Here is a 19,115-nt window from a genome sequence, read left to right as displayed (position 1 = left end):
GATCATTGTCTTGTTGGAAGATAAATCTCCGTCCCAGTCTCGGGTCTCTTGCAGACTCCAACAGGTTTTCTTCCAGAATGGTCCTGTATTTGGCTCCATCCATCTTCCCATCAATTTTGACCATCTTCCCTGTCCCTGCTGACGAAAAGCAGGCCCAAATCATGATGCTGCCACCACCATGTTTGACAGTGGGGATGGTGTGTTCAGGGTGATGAGCTGTGTTGCTTTTACGTCAAACATATCGTTTTGCATTGTGGCCAAACAGTTTGATTTTGGTTTCATCTGACCAGAGCACCTTCTTCCACATGTTTGGTGTGTCTCCCAGGTGGCTTGTGGCAAACTTTAAACGAGACTTTTTATGGATATCTTTGAGAAATGGATTTCTTCTTGCCACTCTTCCATAAAGGCCAGATTTGTGCAGTGTACGACTGATTGTTGTCCTATGGACAGACTCTCCCACCTCAGCTGTAGATCTCTGCAGTTCATCCAGAGTGATCATGGGCCTCTTGGCTGCATCTCTGATCAGTCTTCTCCTTGTTCGAGATGAGAGTTTAGAGGGACGGCCGGGTCTTGGTAGATTTGCAGTGGTCTGATACTCCTTCCATTTCAATATGCTTGCTTGCACAGTGCTCCTTGGGATGTTTAAAGCTTGGGAAATCTTTTTGTATCCAAATCCGGCTTTAAACATCTCCACAACAGTATCTCGGACCTGCCTGGTGTGTTCCTTGGTCTTCATGATGCTCTCTGCACTTTGAACAGAACCCTGAGACTATCACAGAGCAGGTGCATTTATACGGAGACTTGATTACACACAGGTGGATTCTATTTATCATCATCAGTCATTTGGGACAACATTGGATCATTCAGAGATCCTCACTGAACTTCTGGAGTGAGTTTGCTGCACTGAAAGTAAAGGGGCCGAATAATATTGCATGTTTGTAAAAACAGTGACACATCCAATAAATTTCATTCCACTTCACGATTGTGTCCCACTGTTGTTGATTCTTCACAAAAAATTTAAATGTTATATCTTTATGTTTGAAGCCTGAAATAAGAAGATGTTGACCAGTTCAAGGGGGGCCGAGTACTTTCGCAAGGCACTGTAGATTTATGTCCTGTGGAAGATTGCTCCTTTTTGTACCAGAGAAGGTCAGATACAAAACAATTAAAGACCCAAAATCAAGAAAACAATTAAAGACCCAAAATCAAGAAAAAGTGAAATGATCAGTATTCATCAAAATCTAGCTCTCTGCTGTAGCAGCCTGCTGGGACAGCCAACATGACTGCGTAGAAAATAGTTTCCAGCTTCTTACAACTTTTGTTCTTCCACTGATTTCATTTTTAAACATTTTATTCATAATGAAAATAGCTAATTTTGGCTCCTCTTCCCACAGTAACCACCTTCACATCGAAGAGTGTTGTTGCCTGGGTGCTCTGGTAACCCATAGGCATGGTGTGTTTAATGATCAGTAGAGACTGGATGTTTTTAGTTTCTGACCGTTCAGTCAGCAGACATGGCTGGCCATGCTCTATACTGGTTATATACATTTTTCTTTTAAAAGTTGTTAATTTTCTTTATGATATTATACATAATGATTTTTTATTATTTTATGAGGTCTTATGAAGATATTGGTAGCTACTTTCACTTACATAGTTATCTTTATGCTTTTTTTGTAATGGTGTTTGCAGTGTAGTGCTTAGACTTTCAACTAGTCTCTTTCTTTTTGTCTGGTCTGGTCCAATCACTGTGCAGTTATGTTTTTCTAAACGCTCACTTTACATCTGCATCATAGATTGTTCAAGATAGAAACGTCTCTACTTTGATTGTATAAAGTGGCCCTTTGAACTACAGTAACTGAAGGTTCCTGCAGTCTGAACATAGCTGGGAGGGAGTAGCTCCAACAGGGATTTTACTGAAATGGTCAGAAAGAACAAACACATGCATTTGCACTCATGCACGTGCATTCTGAATCCCAAAAGCATTTGAGTTTCATTAAAGTCCAGCTGTGTTTGCCTTTCCAGCACACACTTGGAAAACACATTGGGGATGAAGAGGAAAAGAACAGTTTTCTAAATATGTTGTCGACAACACATAAAAAACTAGTAGCCTGCTTTGTAAACTCACACAACTGCACATAATTCTTTCTGGAGACCATTCAAACACAAATTTAGACATTCGGTGTAATACAGTGCAATAAAAACACAGTGCAGCGTTTAGGTCACAGTGTTGAAGATGGTGACACTATAGACACATAAAGTGGAGACTCATGGCAATACTGGGCTGAGCTGTAAAAAGAAACAGGCTTTTTAGTGGTATGAAATTAATCAATACTTTTCCCGTAAAACCTGATTTAGGCGTCACCCAGTCGCTTTTATAGGTACTGTATGTAATGTTGTGTCTGCTCACGTCTGAGATTGCTGCTTGTTGAGTGCTTTAACATCTGTCTTTGCTGGTAATAACCAGGGAGCCAGCAGCACCCTCAGACAGACATAAGGCATTTAGTCTCATCAACAACACACACAGGCATGCACCCAAAGTAAATGCAGCCATATGTACCACTAGACCAGATAAAGCTGAGGTTACTAATGTCACTGTTCACAGAACCCAAGCATCGCAGAGTAAAAATATCCTGGGCTTGTAAATTATGAAAAAAAGAAAAGAAAATTATGTTTTGTAAGTTATAGAAATATATGCATTGGTAATTCAGGTTTGACCTCTAAACAAAAATATAAATCTGTTGAAAAGATTTTTAGTTTTTAAAAGTTTTTATATTTTTTCACTTGTTCATTTTTTTTATATTTTAAAAACCTTTTGTGACACATGTAGTGAGTTCCAACTGGATATATTAATCAAAAATCAGCATATTATTCTGAATGTTTCACTGCCTGTAGTTGTATGTAGCACATTGGAAACTGACAAGGCTTTGATTTGTTTGATTTAATCTTTTGGATTAGAAAAAGTGCAGTATGAATGTTGGTAAATAATCTACTGTCACCAATGACTGTCACTGGAACAGACATATACGTTTAATGCATTTAATAACTTAATAATAACATTTGATAACTGGTTTCAAGGTTGTGTAATGAATATTCTGTGGACTATGGAGGTCCAGCAGTGCCACAATTCAATAAATAAGTTAACTAATTACCATTAAAATTTTAAGCTTGGAACAAATATACAAATGTTTATTTTTTATCCACAATTTGATAAATACACGATTGATTAAGAAATTAAAGATATCATGAAGTTACTTACCTTTCCAGGTTAACTAATCAGATACAGGTAGATTTCTACTTTGGGTGAGTAGCCACAATGACAGTTTAAAATTATATCATGGTGTACTGCTGCACAGGAGCCATGATATAATTAAATAAATACTGAATTAATTGTATATAATTTTAACATATAATGACCACATTTTCCTGCATGCAGTTATTTAATTACGTATTTAATAAATTTATACTTTTAAATATTTGGGTCTACAGAAAGGTTTTTCATTCCATCCTGACCCTTTTGGCACACCATAGTCCTAGAAGATATGTTGCAGGACTAAAAACACTCACGGTTAATAATACTAATAAAATTATAGTTTAAAGATGTGTTTAGACAATGGATACATCTCAAAACTTCACTTACGTAGTCCGTTTCTCGAAGGTGAAGCCTATTTTAAATAGGCTTTTGTGTTTTTCTAGTAGCAGAACCCCATATCTCTGCCCAGTCAGTCTGAGGCATACATTCGCATCATGTTTTACAGGTAGATTTCTGCTTTGTATGTGTTGTCAGTAAACTCCAAACACAATTTGTACTGATATTAGATTTGATTGCACTTTGCTACACAATGCAACAAAGATGGAAGAACACAATATTATTTTGCCATTTCTGCATTTTGTGGCCAAAAAACAACCAAGGGACACTCAATCTGTCTAAGACTGAGTTTATGAAGAGCTCATAATGTTATATTGTTGCCAAGTATGCTATTGTGCAAAAACCCCTAGAATAATACAGCAGACAGATTAAAGTTGAGTCTTTTCTTTGTTAAATCTGATTGAATAGATGTCAGAACAGTAAAAAATGCATTTACCAGTTTCATAAATCAAATTATTATGCCAGTCAAACATTCACCTTGTTTCTGTTTTGTCTCACATCAAACAATAAAAGTAGAAAATCTTTATAAATGAAAAGTAGGAAAGAGGGAATTCTTCCTATTGTTGGTTGAAAGATAAAAATATTAAGAAAAGGTTATATCATTATATCATTAGAATAATGTATATGAAATCATCATATTATGTCTGTTAAAGCATCAACAGCATTTCAAGACTGTTGGAGCTGGAGTTAATTATACTAAATGACTGCAGGGTGTGGTGAGATGATTGATCAGTAGATTGAAAAAGGGAAAAAGAGTCCTTGCATGAATCCCTTTCTTATTTTTTTTCTACAGTTTACAGTACAATAAAACGTTATATGTCATCATAAACGTAAAATCCTAATCTCAAACCTATTATTAAAGTTGTGAATTTGAGAAGAAAGTGACAATTTCCCCTGAAGACGTTTGTGTGAAGCTTTCAGATTCCAGAAAGCTTCATATGGCTAATTTCAGCAGTAGCATTTCAAATATTTTCTGCTCAAATGGAGTCCCATAAAACAGAGGTCACACAACATTTAAACAGAATTATTTCTGTGATGAACCTTTCTAATAATAACAGAGAGGCAGTTCTATTAACACCAACAGGGGGGACAGCACACTTCAGACTTACAACCTTTATCTTATAAAGATCTTGTGAGATCCAGTTTAAAACGTAGAGAAAAAAGAAAGCCTACAGACAACATTTTCCTCACATTCCTCAGACTTAGATTTGTCCTGCTGAGCTTTTCATAGGAAAATGAGAGATTATCTTTTTTGTGATTTGAGCGCATGTACAGTTCCTTTGAAAAATAATAATACCAAATAACTTTTTTTACATTTTGTCTCTTTGCAACCCCAAACCTCAATGTATTTTAACACAAAGATATGCATGATTTACAAGAATTTCAATTTTTATTCAGTCCCGCTTACTCTGATACACACGAATAAAATCCAGTGCAACCAATTGCCTTCAGATGTTCCATGTTTGGAAAAAGAGTCTACCTGTGAATCATTTAATATCAGTATAAATCCAGAGAACATTCATGAAGAAACAGAATCATGAAGTCTAAGGAACACAGCAGACAAGTCAGGAATAAAGTTATCTAAAGCCGGGTTTGGTTAAGAACCAACATCCCAAACTCTGAAAATCATCTTAATGTGGAATAAGTACGGCACAACTGCAAAAACCTACCAAGACATGTATGTCAACCTAAGCTAGGCAGAACATTAATTGGAGATTCAGCCAAGAGGGTCATGTTAACTCTGGATGGGCTGCAGAGATCCTCAGCTCAGGTGGGTGAATTTGGGATACCACACTTTAGAGGCTTATTTGTAAAAAAATCCTACAAAACCCATGCATGAATTATCTTCTACTACTACTCTACAATTATACACTACTTTGTGTGGATTTCTTATCTAAAATCCCATAAAACACATTGAAACACGTTACAAAATGTGGAAAAGTTTAAGGGGTATAATTACTTTCACAAGGCCCTGTATACAACATGTTTTGAATTTTTCTCCACGTGTTTCCATTAGTCCCTCCTGACGCTCATCTCTTTCCAGTTCCTCCAGTGTTTTCTGCCATTAACTAACCACCTTTCTCTTCTTTCATTTTTGTCTTGCCGCGTGCGACTGTCAGTCAGTGTAGCAGATATCTGGGTTTAGTCCACCCTGAATACCTCTGTCAGCACAGAATGCTTAAAGCAGGCCAGTCGGGAGTTCACGCAAAAGAGTCAAACTGCTCACGCACAGACGGAAAAAGGCATGGAGCTGCAGGAGAATCCAGTCTCTTCTTGTACACTTTCTGATGGTTCTGTTAGCCTTTCCCTGCTGGCTCCTCTTCTTTCCTCCACACCTACTTTGGATCTGAATCTGTCATCTCATCTTGTTTTTTTTTTTCCTTCTTCTCTAAGGTGTTCAACCCCTGTTTCTCAGTGTATCTTTCAACAGCAGTAGATGCTATCGCTCCACGCTGGAGGTCATCGCCAGTGCATGTTTGTGTTTTTACCCCTATTATTGTTATCATCTAATTTGACATTCCTTGAACAGACAAAGCCTTGCTGTTTGTGTGTGTGTCCATGCATTGATGATTTTTGCAGGCTTTTTGTATTCAGTGTGCATGCTGACATTTGTAAGACGATCTGCTGCAAAATGCCATGGGTCTGGCAAAAGTTTTTTGAGCCTTTATTTTGTACGTCTCTGTGCAAACCCTTTGAAGTCTGCTGATTATTAGGATCAAATATCTCTTGCTTATGCTGATATCTACAACTCCTTAAAGAAAACTAGTAAAACTGAGTCCGTTTTTTTTTTGTTTTTTTTATCATTTTCATTCTGAATTTTCCACAGAGAGAAAATGTATGCAAAATCCCTGGTTCCTCTCACCCAGCCAGAATCCTGATAGAGCAAATGATATTGGGAAATGGAGCCTGGCCTGTTTTCAGTCCATGCCACTTTTCATTCTTTTTTTGAGGGGCCTAGGCCCGAATTCACAGATTTTCAGAGTCCTCTCAGAGAGCTTCTATCTTAGCCTAAAAATTCCTGGCAAGGACTCTTAGCTTAAGAGTGATTCAGTTCGCTGTTGAGAGCGACTCTGAGCGAGGAGACGACAGAAGTTCCTGTCTTAGTGAGGTTTGGATGACCCCGTTGCTAGGTGTGTCTTCTAAGAGCTGTGATTGGTTGTTAAAAGAAACAAAACAAACAAACAAACAAATGTGCTCCTAGTAATCACTGGAGAAAAATTAACTGATGATTGAATTTAGTCTGGATTCAGAAATGTGTAAATTATGATGATGACTTAGCAAAGTTAATTTAATTGTCACACAGCATCAAAATGTTTGAACGTAGCTTATTTAGACGCTCATCATTATTTTAATTTGCTTCTTATTATGTTTACTCGCCATGCTGGTCGTTTTTACGCTGCATCTATTTTACATTAATTCATTTAATATTAATAATAAAATTCAGCTTTTTACTGTCAGTGCTTTCTTGTATAATGAGGTTTAGTTTGGAAAAACGACCAAAACAAAACGGAGAAGAAAAGGTGGAGAAAACTGAACTGAACAGAGGAGCAGAGCCTGCTGGTGGAGGAGGAGAGAGGAGTGTTAAAAGGTAGATTTGGTCCTGGGATCACTGCGCAAACAAACAGGCATTCCTAAGCAGATTAATGTCTTTCACGCACCAGCCTGTATAGGGATTTGTGATTATTATAAATATAATTCAGAAGTAATACATTTTAACTAAAAATGATGTCTTCCGAATAGAAATAGACTCTGGTGTTGTGATTATTGGGCTCATAGCACTTAATAATTACAATTTGTTAATTGTCATTAGTAATTGATAATTATTAACTAAAGCCATGCTAAATCATTCTTGCCATCTGTTTTATCGAATGGTGGGGAACAATAACCTTATTTTGACAGATAATCACTCTTACACAAAATAAACACAAACGCTGTCTCTTTATCTATGTGAATATTTATTAAATCGTCCCTCTTACAACCAACTAATCACATTCATTAACTTTTCGACTAATTAATCATGCACTATTCTACGAATGGGGGTAAATGAATAACCAAAAATGAAAATGCGTACTGAGTGTAGATGGAGATCAAACCAGCAGTTTATGGAGAAAATGGGAATAAAAAAACAGTTTGGATTGACTCGGGAAGTGGAGCAGAATTAATAATGGTGAAGTCTTCTTTTGCATCTCGATAGCGGCTGTCAGCTGTTATACAGTAGAGCCAGGCCAGCTCAGAGCCAGGCAAGCACCTAGCCTTCGGCCTCTTAGCCACTAACAGCTGACAGCCGGCTAATCTGGAAACGAAGAGTCATAAAACTCTGAGGCGGAAACCCAATGGAAAAACAAAAAGGCCATAAACGGTGGAACAATGAGATGAACACGAGGCTCAGTTTGCAGCCTCAGTCTACTTTAAAGTCCACTTTAAACTCCAACTGAGTCAGCGCTCAGTTAATCAAAACACGGTGAACGCACCATCATTTAAACTTTGTTTTGCAGCTGCACATCAGAGTCCAACAGTATTAAACAGCACTCAGAACATTTCAGCATAAACTTTAAGCATTTATAACGAATGCAACCAGTTAATACCTTGGATTAACTTGTGGTTATCCTAGGTCACCTTACCCTACATACCTCATACTGGCTCACTTAGAGACCAAAAATGTCCCAAAATTGGAAACAAAATGGTTTTACTTGGTGGCGAATCCTCTGGGAGAAGGGGTGCAGGCGAGTGGGCTTTCTTCTAGGAAGAACCAGGGATTTTCTGAAGTCCAATATTTCATCTTCAGCTTCTCAAAAGTCTATGGCACAACTTTACAATGTGTGTAAAATACTCTGTACTAAGATTTTAGTTTTTAATAGCTTGAATACAGCAATATTTTTAATCTTGTACACAAATGGAATATATTTGACTTTGTTTATCGACAGAACTGTTTGTGTTCCTGACATCGTCTTTGTGCAGCCTAACAAAAAAAGCTTGTTCTCCACCATCCTGTCCACTCACCTCGCTCTTTGTTTAAACTGACGTCCAACTGTTTGGATGTGTCACAGGATTACAAATGCTACAGATTTTTCTCTCTCGCTCACAAACAGAAGTCTCTTTGTTCGAGTTTGTTTCAAAGGCCTGTCTCTTTCAAAGGCTTATGGGTGGTGGTGGTGCAGGGGGGCAAAAAGGCCACCACTGAAACCTGGTTTGAATCCTCTATTGTGGCTCCTTCTGGTTATAATAAATAATAATAATGAATAAATTATTTTTACTCATCCTGCACATTATAGTTCTCTTTGCCAGGGAAATTAAAAATATATTGTATTTGGATCAAGGGGACTCAATTTACCCTTCAAGTAAAAACAGTGGGAAGAACATATATTTTATTCTTCAGATTAGCAGAAGCACAAATAGTGACCACAACTACCTATAAGGGAACTGTGAGTGAAAAAGCTAAAAAGATTAATTTGAGGTCTGTGTCCTTTCTGTTTAAGAAATTGTGTGTTCCTCCATTGGGGAAGGCACACACCGGATTGTAGGAGGAGAAACGTTAAGAAGGAGGCATCCACTGGAGACGCTCAGATTTGCAGCATGCGTCAAAGCACAAAATGCCATAGATTAATTAAACCTCCGCTGTTTTGGAGAGGTGTGTGTATGTGTGCGAAGTGGGTATGAGTCAGAGCGGTGATGATTAGGACAGAAAACACGTTAATTGTCCTCCTGATCAGTTCCAAATTGCAGGAAGATATAATTTTTATATAACAAACACTCCACCTTCTGTGGGTACAAAAAAACAAAAAACATATTTTGGAGAAGCAGTAGTAAATGCAAATCCCTTCTGCATCCCTGCTGGTGTGTGTACTCTAAGGTTGTGAGGTGCTTACTATTTGACCCTGTGTTTTACTTGCTAGGTCTGGACTTTGACTGGGCTGGTCTAGCTCATGAATATGCATTGATCTTAACTATTCCAATGTAACTACAGGTTTAGGGTTGTGTTGCTGGAAGGGGAACCACCATCCTTTTAATGAGTCTTCTGCAGTCTCTCAGAGGTTTCCTTCCAGGATTGTCCGGTATTTAACTCCATCTATCGTCTGCTCCTTTTTGACCACTTTCCCTGTCCCTGGTGAGGGAAAGCTTACCCACTGCATGATGCTGCCAGCACCATCATTTCATCTTGGTAATTAATCCCACAGAGTTTTTTTCCCTGACTTTACATCTGATTTGCTGCTGCTTTTTGACTGGGCAGAACTCCAAGACCCAGCAGCTAAATAATGTTCAGGTGACCACAGATGGACATAATTTAGTGAGATGTTAGATATTTCGGAAGAAAAACACTTGCTAAAGTTTAAAATTTACCCAGCTCACAGAGCAGTCTTTGTTTTCATTGGGGCCTCTAACGATTATCTGAGTATCATCCATTCTCTGCATATTTGCTTCCATCATGTTAAAAGCTGGAGATAAGCTTTGACAGTCGCCTTTTTGTCAGCATGTTTGTTTGGAAAAACATTAATGAGCAATTGATCCCAACAGCTATGATTGCAAGGTCAAAACCTTTAAGGCTTGTTGTGTTTCTCTGCTTTTGTGCTTCTGCTTTGTATGTGGTGATTAAGCTCCAGGGTGATTGCAGCAGAAAGATTCATAAACACGCAATCTTTTGCCTTATTCTGCTATCGGCAGCTGCTGCGGTTGTTGATTGGAGCAGTCGTCGATCTGAATGAGGGCCATTAATGATCAAATTAAAGATAGACAGTCGGAGGTGACGGTCATTGTCGAGGTCATCTGTGCTGCAGCAACAGCACGTGCGACATCATTTCAGGAAATGTTGGAACAACATGAAGCTCAGTTGCATGATTTGAAAGGACAACATGTGACTCTTAGATAACCTTTCAGTATCTCCTGTAGGCCTGTTTGCGTTCCGACCCATTACCCGAAATTGGTTTACAAATCCTATATGAGCAGCCCGTTTTATGATGTCCTTTTAGACTGTGTGGATCTCTTAGATTGCCGCATCATTCTGTTTTGAGGAGTGTTTTCTCCTCTAGAGGCTCTTATCATATTTATAGCCTCGTCACATTACGGCTATATGTCTAACTAAAATCTCCCATGGATGTTTCTGCAGGCAGAGTTACCTACTGTTATGGCGTTTCGGCTAAAATCGGCATGACATACATCGCTTTGGAAAAGCATTCACAAACTTCAATATATTTTGTGATAGGCCAAATTTAATGTTGGTCAATACTTTGTAGAATCACCTTTCGCTGTAATTATAGCTGCAAATTTTTGCTAATTCTACAAGAATGGCTCAAGTTAAGTTAGATTGTATGGAGAGCATCTGAAAATCAATTTGCCATATATCAATCTCAATTGGATTTAGGTCTGGGCTTTGACTGGGCCATTTTAAGCCTTTAATGTACTTTGAACTAAACAACTCCATTATAGCTGTACGCTTAGGGTTATCTTCCTGCCTGAAGGTGAACTTCTGTGCCAGTTACAAGTCTTTAGCAGATACTGCTCCATCCCATCTTCCTATGAACTCTAACATTATCCCTGTCACCGCTTAAGAAAAGCATCCCCACAGCATGATGCTGCCACCATGATAGGTCAGTGTGGAGATGATATGTTTAAAGCGATGTGCAGTGTCAATATCCCTGACCTGTCAGGTGTGTTCCTTCATCTTCATGATGCCGTTTGTTCATCTACAAATCTATGAGGCCATCTGAAATCAGCTGTATTTATACTAAGTTATATTATAATCACATGTGGACTTCGTTTACTAATTAGGTGACATCTGATGTCACTTGGTTGCACTGGATTTTTTTTAGAGGTATCAAAGTAAAGGGGTTACGCACCACACTTCAGATTTCAGATGTTTAAAAACATTTTGACGTCTTGTTTTCTTTTCCTTCCACTTTACAATTATGCTCTATTTTGTATTGGTCCATCCAATATACTAAAGTTTTTCATTGTGATATGATAAAATGTGGAAAAGTTCAAGGGAATGAAAACCTTTGCAAAACACTGAATAATTAAAACAAAGGAGAAATGATGTATGAATAAATTTGTTGCTCATTTTCTAATTTATTTTCAGGAAATGTGTGAGCTAATTTAAAGTGGATATTTGCAAAGCTGCCACTTCTGTTTGTCTTCTAGTCTCTCCTCAAGACCTAAGAATGCTCCACAGTTTTATGTGACGAGTGTTCTGGGCCCCATGTGCAGTATTAAGACAGACAAAAAGATTTAAAGAAGGCAACCGAAGAGCGTTTAACTGACTTAGCCAAACACAGGATTTTGCCCCACTGAAAAGGTGTAATGAAAAGATCTGGTATAGAGACAGACAGCAGACGGCCTCGGAGACGGAGGCAACAGAAGAGAGAAAGAAAAGGATCTGAGTGAAAGAAAGAATGAAACCTTAGTACCTGAGGGGCGGGCCAAGTCCTTTGGCTGCCGGTGCCAGAATGTGTTTTTATGAGCCTGCGGTCAGGCAGAAATAAAAGGCAGCCGAGTGACTGAACGGCACCACACACAAACGCACACATGCACGAACTATTCAGCGGCCTCTCAGACATTACAGTTTGCTTTTATAATGTCACACTCAGTCAGTGTTTCCAACCCCCATATTGCTGTGTGGCTAAACAAGAAGGACACCCCCCACCCCCTGTAGATGCAGAGGTAGGAGTACCTATTACAAAAACATCTGTCTGCCTTTAAAGCCAAGTCAGTTCTGGTCATATTTTACTCACTGTATAATGTCACAAGTCATAAATTTGACTCAAGGGGCTTTAGGGGTTTAAGGTTGTCCTTTATCCTCAGCAAGGTAAAGTAGTCATTATTTTACAGTCAGTTGCCCTACTGGTTGACTTTTTGAAATCATTTTGTCTGTCTTTGTTGTTTGTAGCCAGTTCAGTTGGTCATTTCCTTTGTATTTGTCAAAAACTATGGAAAAGGGTTTTATATCTTTATGTCTGATGGTGTATATATGCCATCAATTTCCACCAAAGCCAATGAAAATTGAGATGAAAAGAAGCTGAAATACTAATCCTAACAGCAGGGAAAACAAGTGCTGAACACATCTACTTTTTCTCAGTGAATATATTTTTCTATCGATGTGAAATTCGCACCAGATGTTCGTAACAACCCAAGTAAATCAACTTATGCCAAAAAACCTAGTCCATAAATTATGTATAATACAGTTGAATCTTTTAGGGAATTAGTCTTAAAGATGTTTACTGAAGTTTATCCATTGCGTAGCAGAAAAGCCTTTGTCGGTAATGACTGCTTCAAGATGCCTCCAGAGTAGAAAAACTAGTCTCATGCATTCCTCAGGTGTAATTTTGGCTCTTTCTGCCATACAGTCTGTCTTCAAATCTTGAAAGTTCTGAAAGTGTTTTCTATGCACTCAGATCTTTAGTTCTGTCCATAGATTTTCTCGTTCGATTCTCGTTTTAGTGAAACCAATAAAAGAGTTTTCCCGGTCGTGCGTTTGGATCGTTGTCAAGCTGAAGGATCCGCACTGGTTTCATTTTCATATTCCTATCAAGAATGTTCTGGCACATTTATCCATTCATCTTTCTTTCACTAAAATGAAGTCTGCTAGTACCATATGCTGAAAAACAGCTCCACGCCATGATGTTTTCACCTCCAAACAACAGTGTTAGTATGGTGTATTTGGGTGTTGTGTAGTGCCATGGAAACAGAAAATACATCTGTAACCTTTGCCCCTAGTACAACAATAAGGTTCCAGATGGCTTGCTTTTTACCCATCATGACATGATTGCTGTGTTTTACCTTGTTGATGAGAGGCCTTTTTATAGGCCTTCGGTTAGGACTAAATCAGCTGATATTAATTTTCACTGATAGGGGAAAGGAATCCTTTTTGAATACACACCGATGTTAGTGACATATTTTGGTTTTGCTCCTCATTTGTGTATGTTTTTTAAGATTTATTTCCTTTGTCAATTCACTCTATTACCTGCTACTTAATTTTTGGACTAAGCTGTTTGGACTAATATGATTTTTTTCATATGTTTGTATTACTTGGGTTCTTACTGACATATGGTGTGATTTTCATGTCAGTAGGCCCATTATAAATATATATAAAGCAGAAAACGATGACATTTTCAATACTTATTTTCCCTGTTGTATTTAGTTTGTCAGTCTTTGCATGTTAAAGCAAAAACATAAGATGATGACAGTCATGATTCATTTAGCCAGGGTGAACAAACATCAGTCTTGCAGTAATAAGAGGAAACATTTGAAGAACGTCTTCAGGTGTTGTGACCTCATTTAGCAAAGGGGATTTAAGTGACAGATTAATAATTTGAGTCAGTTTTATTTTAAAACTAAAGCTTCCTGATAGAGGGCAGGGTTCTGGCCCCCTTGTACAGAAAGTGGTGCTAATTGTCATTGCCACAGAAATACTGAAGAAGTAATGGATTGCTGGAGAGAAAGAACATCTTTTCATGTTCAACCCTTTCCAGAAAGGGAGGTGTGGGGTCAGTAGTCCTTCTGGTTCTGTCTTCTTTTCAGCCTGATAGAAACCAGAGTGATGTGAATACTGATGCTTTGTGAATGTAAAATAAAAGTTGTGCAATAGGGCTGGTTGGCTCAGTTCTTTTTACATTGTGAACATATTATGCAGCAACCTCATTTTAGTCCCACAGCCCCACACGCCTGCATTTATTTATTGCTACAAACACTCACTCAAACGTTCAGCAAAATTAAAGCTGTCTTGTCATTTTGATACTTCCTCTGCATCATGCGTCATATTCGTCCAACTCTTCTCTATCACATTGAAAAACATACTGTCCTTATTAGGATACTGCTCTGACTACAATGCCGTAGGTGCAGCCTTTACCAGAAAAGGTCCTAATGAGGTAATGAATGAACACAGCTGATTGTTTTATTGTATTCATAGTTTGAGGTGGATATCGTTTCCTGTCTTTACTATAGCTGTGTGGCATTGAGCTGTCAGTCAACTAACCAGTCTGTATTTATGTGCATATCCACACAAATGGGTGTTTGTGTGCCATTGTTCTGTTGAGGTTTAGAGGTCAGTGTGTGAGGGGAAATTTCAGCAGCATATTTCCCAAAGGTCCTCACAAAGCTCAATTCAACGTACAGATGGTGAAGCCGACCTCTGTCAGCGGATTGTGTACACTGGGATTTTGATTGTGTTATAATGGAAGCTAATGTAGTCTGGAGTTTGATTTAGGTGTTTTCCAGGTCTGGATAATAACGAAAAAAAAAAGTAGAGTTTGGAAAATATTTCATTTTCCAGGCCCATTCATCCATTCAGTTTGCAGCTTCAATAGTTAAAGCCTAATTAATGTAGAAATATCTGTGTGTCTTCACTGTCTACTCAAACTTGTATTTATAACTTTAGGTCAAAAACGTAGAAATACGATTCCGGAAAAACGTATGTTCATGCATGGACGTTGGTCTGAATTTATCCTGCCTGGCAAAAATACTGTATATACAACAACTTTCTACATGGCTGTAACTAAGCAAACAGGTGAAAACCTCACACTGGAAATATAGTGCAGGGATTAATATGTTAACTTTCAGGCACCATTTAAGCCTTAGCTTTAACCGTAGCTGTATTAGTGAGTTTTCATATTCCTTTACAACATAAATCCTGTGGCCAGGGAGAGGTTACTTCTCTCTCAAGTGTGAGGGTTAGCAACCCTTTTTATCCAAAGACATCTTTGCACTTCTCTCTACAAAAACATGTAAAAAACAAAATTTGCTTGTTGTTGTGAAGGGGCTGTTGAACCAACAGTGGCTCTGCGGCCACAGGTTTCAGACCCCTGGTTTAGGGCAAAGGTTAAATTAATCCCCTAATCCATCCTGATTAAAGACAGCAGGGTAACGGACCTCATGTTCTGAATATCTTACAAAAAGAGATTTAAACGTTTTTGCTGTAAAACCTTTTTCTTGTTCCACTCTCATTTTAAAGATATCTTTAAAAGTTTTACAGATATCATGAAAGTCCGGCACCTGTTATAAACAATTATTTCTTATTGTGGGGGTTTCTGTTCACCATTGAATAAAGTTACAGTATTTAAATTAAAGGTTGAATTTTTCTAAAATTCTAAATATGTGCGAGATTAATCATTAAGTCACTGTGATAACAGTTACATTTGTTGAGGCTTTTTAAAGGATTCCAATTAATGTGGGAGGCCTATAGGTTTATAGAGCATCAGATGTCAGTATAAAAACTGATGATTGAGCAGAGTTTAGTTTGATTTTCAGAAAAAAAAAGTTTATAAGGAAAAGATGAAGAAGTGATTTAAAAAGGTTGAATAAATGGTCTCTGGATTTGTTTCTCTCCCAACTTGATATGATAAGAACAGACGGTTAATTATTGAAAGAACATTTCTGGACTTTTTTGGTTTTGAAGGTTTCAAAATAAAAACCACCAATTTTAAGAGATATGCAGACAAAAAGGTATAGAAAAGGTTGGAGAGCATGTTGAGTGAACAAGTAATCCGCTTTCAGGCATGTGCTCTTTCTCCTGATGGGTTCTATAAGGAAATATAGTTCAGGCCATCGGAGGCTGAAATCGTGGGAAACGAATCACTCCTATTTGACTTAGAGAGGTAAAAAAGCTCCCAATATTTCCTGTGAATTATAGTGAATTGGTAGTTCAAAGTAACAGAAAGTACCACCTTTAAGTGAATGTTTGTAGTCGTGCTTTCTGTGTGTTGTGTTCCTGTTAAAGTACAGGAAAGTGATTGTCGGAGCCACAGTTAATTGCTGTTGATGTCATGGATGTGTTACATTAGATAAGGAAGATAATTATGTCCCTGTCTGCCATGACGTGCATGCTGTGTGTGTCTCTGTGTGTGACTGGATAATAACAATGCAAACTAGTTTCAAATATATCATCATTGACCAGGAATCTGTTTCTGGAGACACTGGTGCAGACATATTGATTACTGCCATAGCAACACAAATACATACAGGCATAACAGGACCTCACAGTAACAGCGTGCGGAGCGGTTGTGTAAGCGCGCCTGCGAGAGCGCTATTTTATTGCTGCCGACTCCTCAGTTTTCAAAGACTGGGGGGATTGAGAGGGATCATGGGTGGGCCCCGAAGAGACTCGTTGGAGATGGAGACGCCACTTCAGAAAACACTCAGCCTTCACAAAATGGAGGGAGGAGAGACGGAGAGAGGGGAGTCAATAGAGGGTGAGGGAAAGACGGGATGTCTCATGTTTAGCAGTTAGATGAGCTGAAGTGTGTGTGTGTGTGTTCCTGTCTTGGCATCAGAGTGAAAACCATTTTCCCGATTTCACCATCAAATTGAGGACCGTTTGTACCAAAGTGAGGACATTTTGCTGGTCCTCACGACCTATTTTGCTAACGGTTAGGTTTAGGACTAAGGTAGGAATTGACTTTAGGTTAAGGTTAGGGTTAGGCATGCACTGGTAATAGTTAGGTTTAGGGTTATTGTCAGGGTTAGGGCATAGAAAGGGTTGAAAATGACTGAAAATCAATGGATGTCAATGGGAGTCAACACATGGTCCTCACTACATATAGTAAAACAAGAGTGTGTGTGTGTGTGTGTGTGTGGCAGCAGTGCAAGTTCAGTTTGATTTGACTGTTTGCCAATTTAAGTCTAGGTGTGATTCCCTCAGCTCCCACAGATACAGTGCCTTGGAAAAATATTCATACCCATTCAACTTTTTCAGATTCAGAACCACAAACATTGTATTTTATTCCGAGTTTACACAAAGTAGTACATGTTTGTAAAATGGAAGGAGAATAATAAATGTTTTTTTTAAAGTTTTAACAAAAAAAGTACATTAGGTCCAAATGTGTGTAATTTTACTTTTGCATAAATCCAGCTGTTCTGTGAAGGTTTCAGAAGTGTTTACAGGGAATCAGCAGGGATAGCTTTAAAAAAAAACACCTAATACCAATACCTAATTGCATTAAAAGGTTATTCTATAAAGTGTTGATTCAGGAGTTTTTAATACAAATTCATGCCACATTTTGCAGATTTTTACTTGTAAGGGAGTTTGAAAACAATGTATCACTTCCCTACATTTCACATAAAATAACAGTAGAATACCATAAAGTTTCTGGCTGTAATGTGACTTAATGTGTTTCACAACCATAGTTTATTCATGCATGTTTCGTTCACTTCAAATGAAGGTAGGATGTGTAGTTGCTCTCTCGAGCTCTACTTTCCCTCTGTCACACACAAACTTCGTACTCATTTTCACATTGGTCCCTGAGGGGCCTCCAGCCATTAACTGTGTCCCAGGCTGGGAGCGGGGGAAAAGTGTTACTGGGAGTGTTTGGTGTACCCAACAGGGAAGGCAGGCAAGGCTGGGCACAGCTGGCCCCAGAGGAGGAGGCCACGTTCTGATATCTCCGCCCACATGGTTTCCCGGAATACTCGTCTCTGAAGATGTTAGTCATGTGAAGAAAATAGGCTGTTTACCTCAGGATAACTGATAAAAGGTGGCAAAAGCCTGAAATTCCTAAAAGAAATATTTTTTCACTTCTTTTCTCACTATTGTAAGACTCAAAAATTATTGCACTGTGGGATTCCAGCTGTTAAAAAGCACAATTGTGCTAACCAAAATAGTCTATTATAGCACTGTTTATTCCCAAATAGGGTTCCTAGTTTTGGTTCAAAGTTAACAAAGACAGCATCCCTGCTTTCTTTCATCTTACCTCTCTGTCTTACATGCAGACCTTAATCTTTTCACTTTGTCTCATTTTCTCTTTTCATCTATTTTGTAATATTTCTTTGGATTATCATATTCATTCAATTACCATCTCTGGTCTTTTTTTTTATTGTTGAACCTCTTCCTCTGAGTGAGAGGCTTGATTAAAGTGTCTGTTTTCTATAAATTATTTTTCATGAAGGATGTCAGAGCACAGTGAAGAAAATTAAACTTGTAGAAAACAATATAAATGTGCTTGCGAAGAAATGAGCAATATCCAGTATTTGAATTAGACAACTTTTATAATGTCGCTTGTTTAATGTTGTGTGCTGTATGAAGAAGGTAAAACTATTATAATCTTTAATAATGTGGCAGAGTAACTTCTATGTGTAAGCTTCTATTAATATTAGCAAGTGTTTTGTCTCCTCAGCTGACGGCGGACCAGCTGGTGATGCTTTTGGAGCTTCTGCTGGAAGAATCTGAGCTGAGTCTGCCATCAATGCTTGTTCTGCAAAAAACCTACAGTCTGCAGAAACAAGATGCTGAGGTGAGACACCATGTGCACACAAGCTCAGACAAGTGAGCAAACGTAACAAAGTTCTCCGACCTCATTTCCAGGAATATAAACGTACGGCGTCTTGCAAAAGTATGCATACCCCTTGAAGTTTTTCACGTTTTGTCACGTTTCAACCAGAAATCTTTTTTTTTTAATTGGAATTTTATGTGACGGACACAAAATTGTACATAAAGTGAAATGGAATGTAAATTATACGTGGTTAAAAACGTTTCTTACATATGAAAATT

The 19,115-nt window shown here is 38.2% G+C and overlaps 1 protein-coding gene across 6 annotated transcripts in view; it reads left to right on the top strand.

Annotated features, from left to right (window-relative positions):
- The window catches only part of LOC124877253 (aminopeptidase O (putative)), a 137,125-nt gene that overhangs the window by 93,181 nt on the left and 24,829 nt on the right, over window positions 1-19,115 (top strand). For all 6 annotated transcript variants that reach the window (XM_047380331.1, XM_047380330.1, XM_047380329.1 and 3 more), the window contains one exon: window positions 18,742-18,858. In XM_047380331.1, coding sequence (XP_047236287.1) covers window positions 18,742-18,858 — 117 coding nt within the window. The remainder of the gene's footprint in view (window positions 1-18,741; window positions 18,859-19,115) is intronic.

Source organism: Girardinichthys multiradiatus, chromosome 12, assembly GCF_021462225.1.
Source record: "Girardinichthys multiradiatus isolate DD_20200921_A chromosome 12, DD_fGirMul_XY1, whole genome shotgun sequence".
NCBI lineage: Eukaryota > Metazoa > Chordata > Actinopteri > Cyprinodontiformes > Goodeidae > Girardinichthys > Girardinichthys multiradiatus.
The sequence above is the reverse complement of the archived record's forward strand: the minus strand, read 5'-3'. Positions and strand labels throughout refer to the sequence as shown.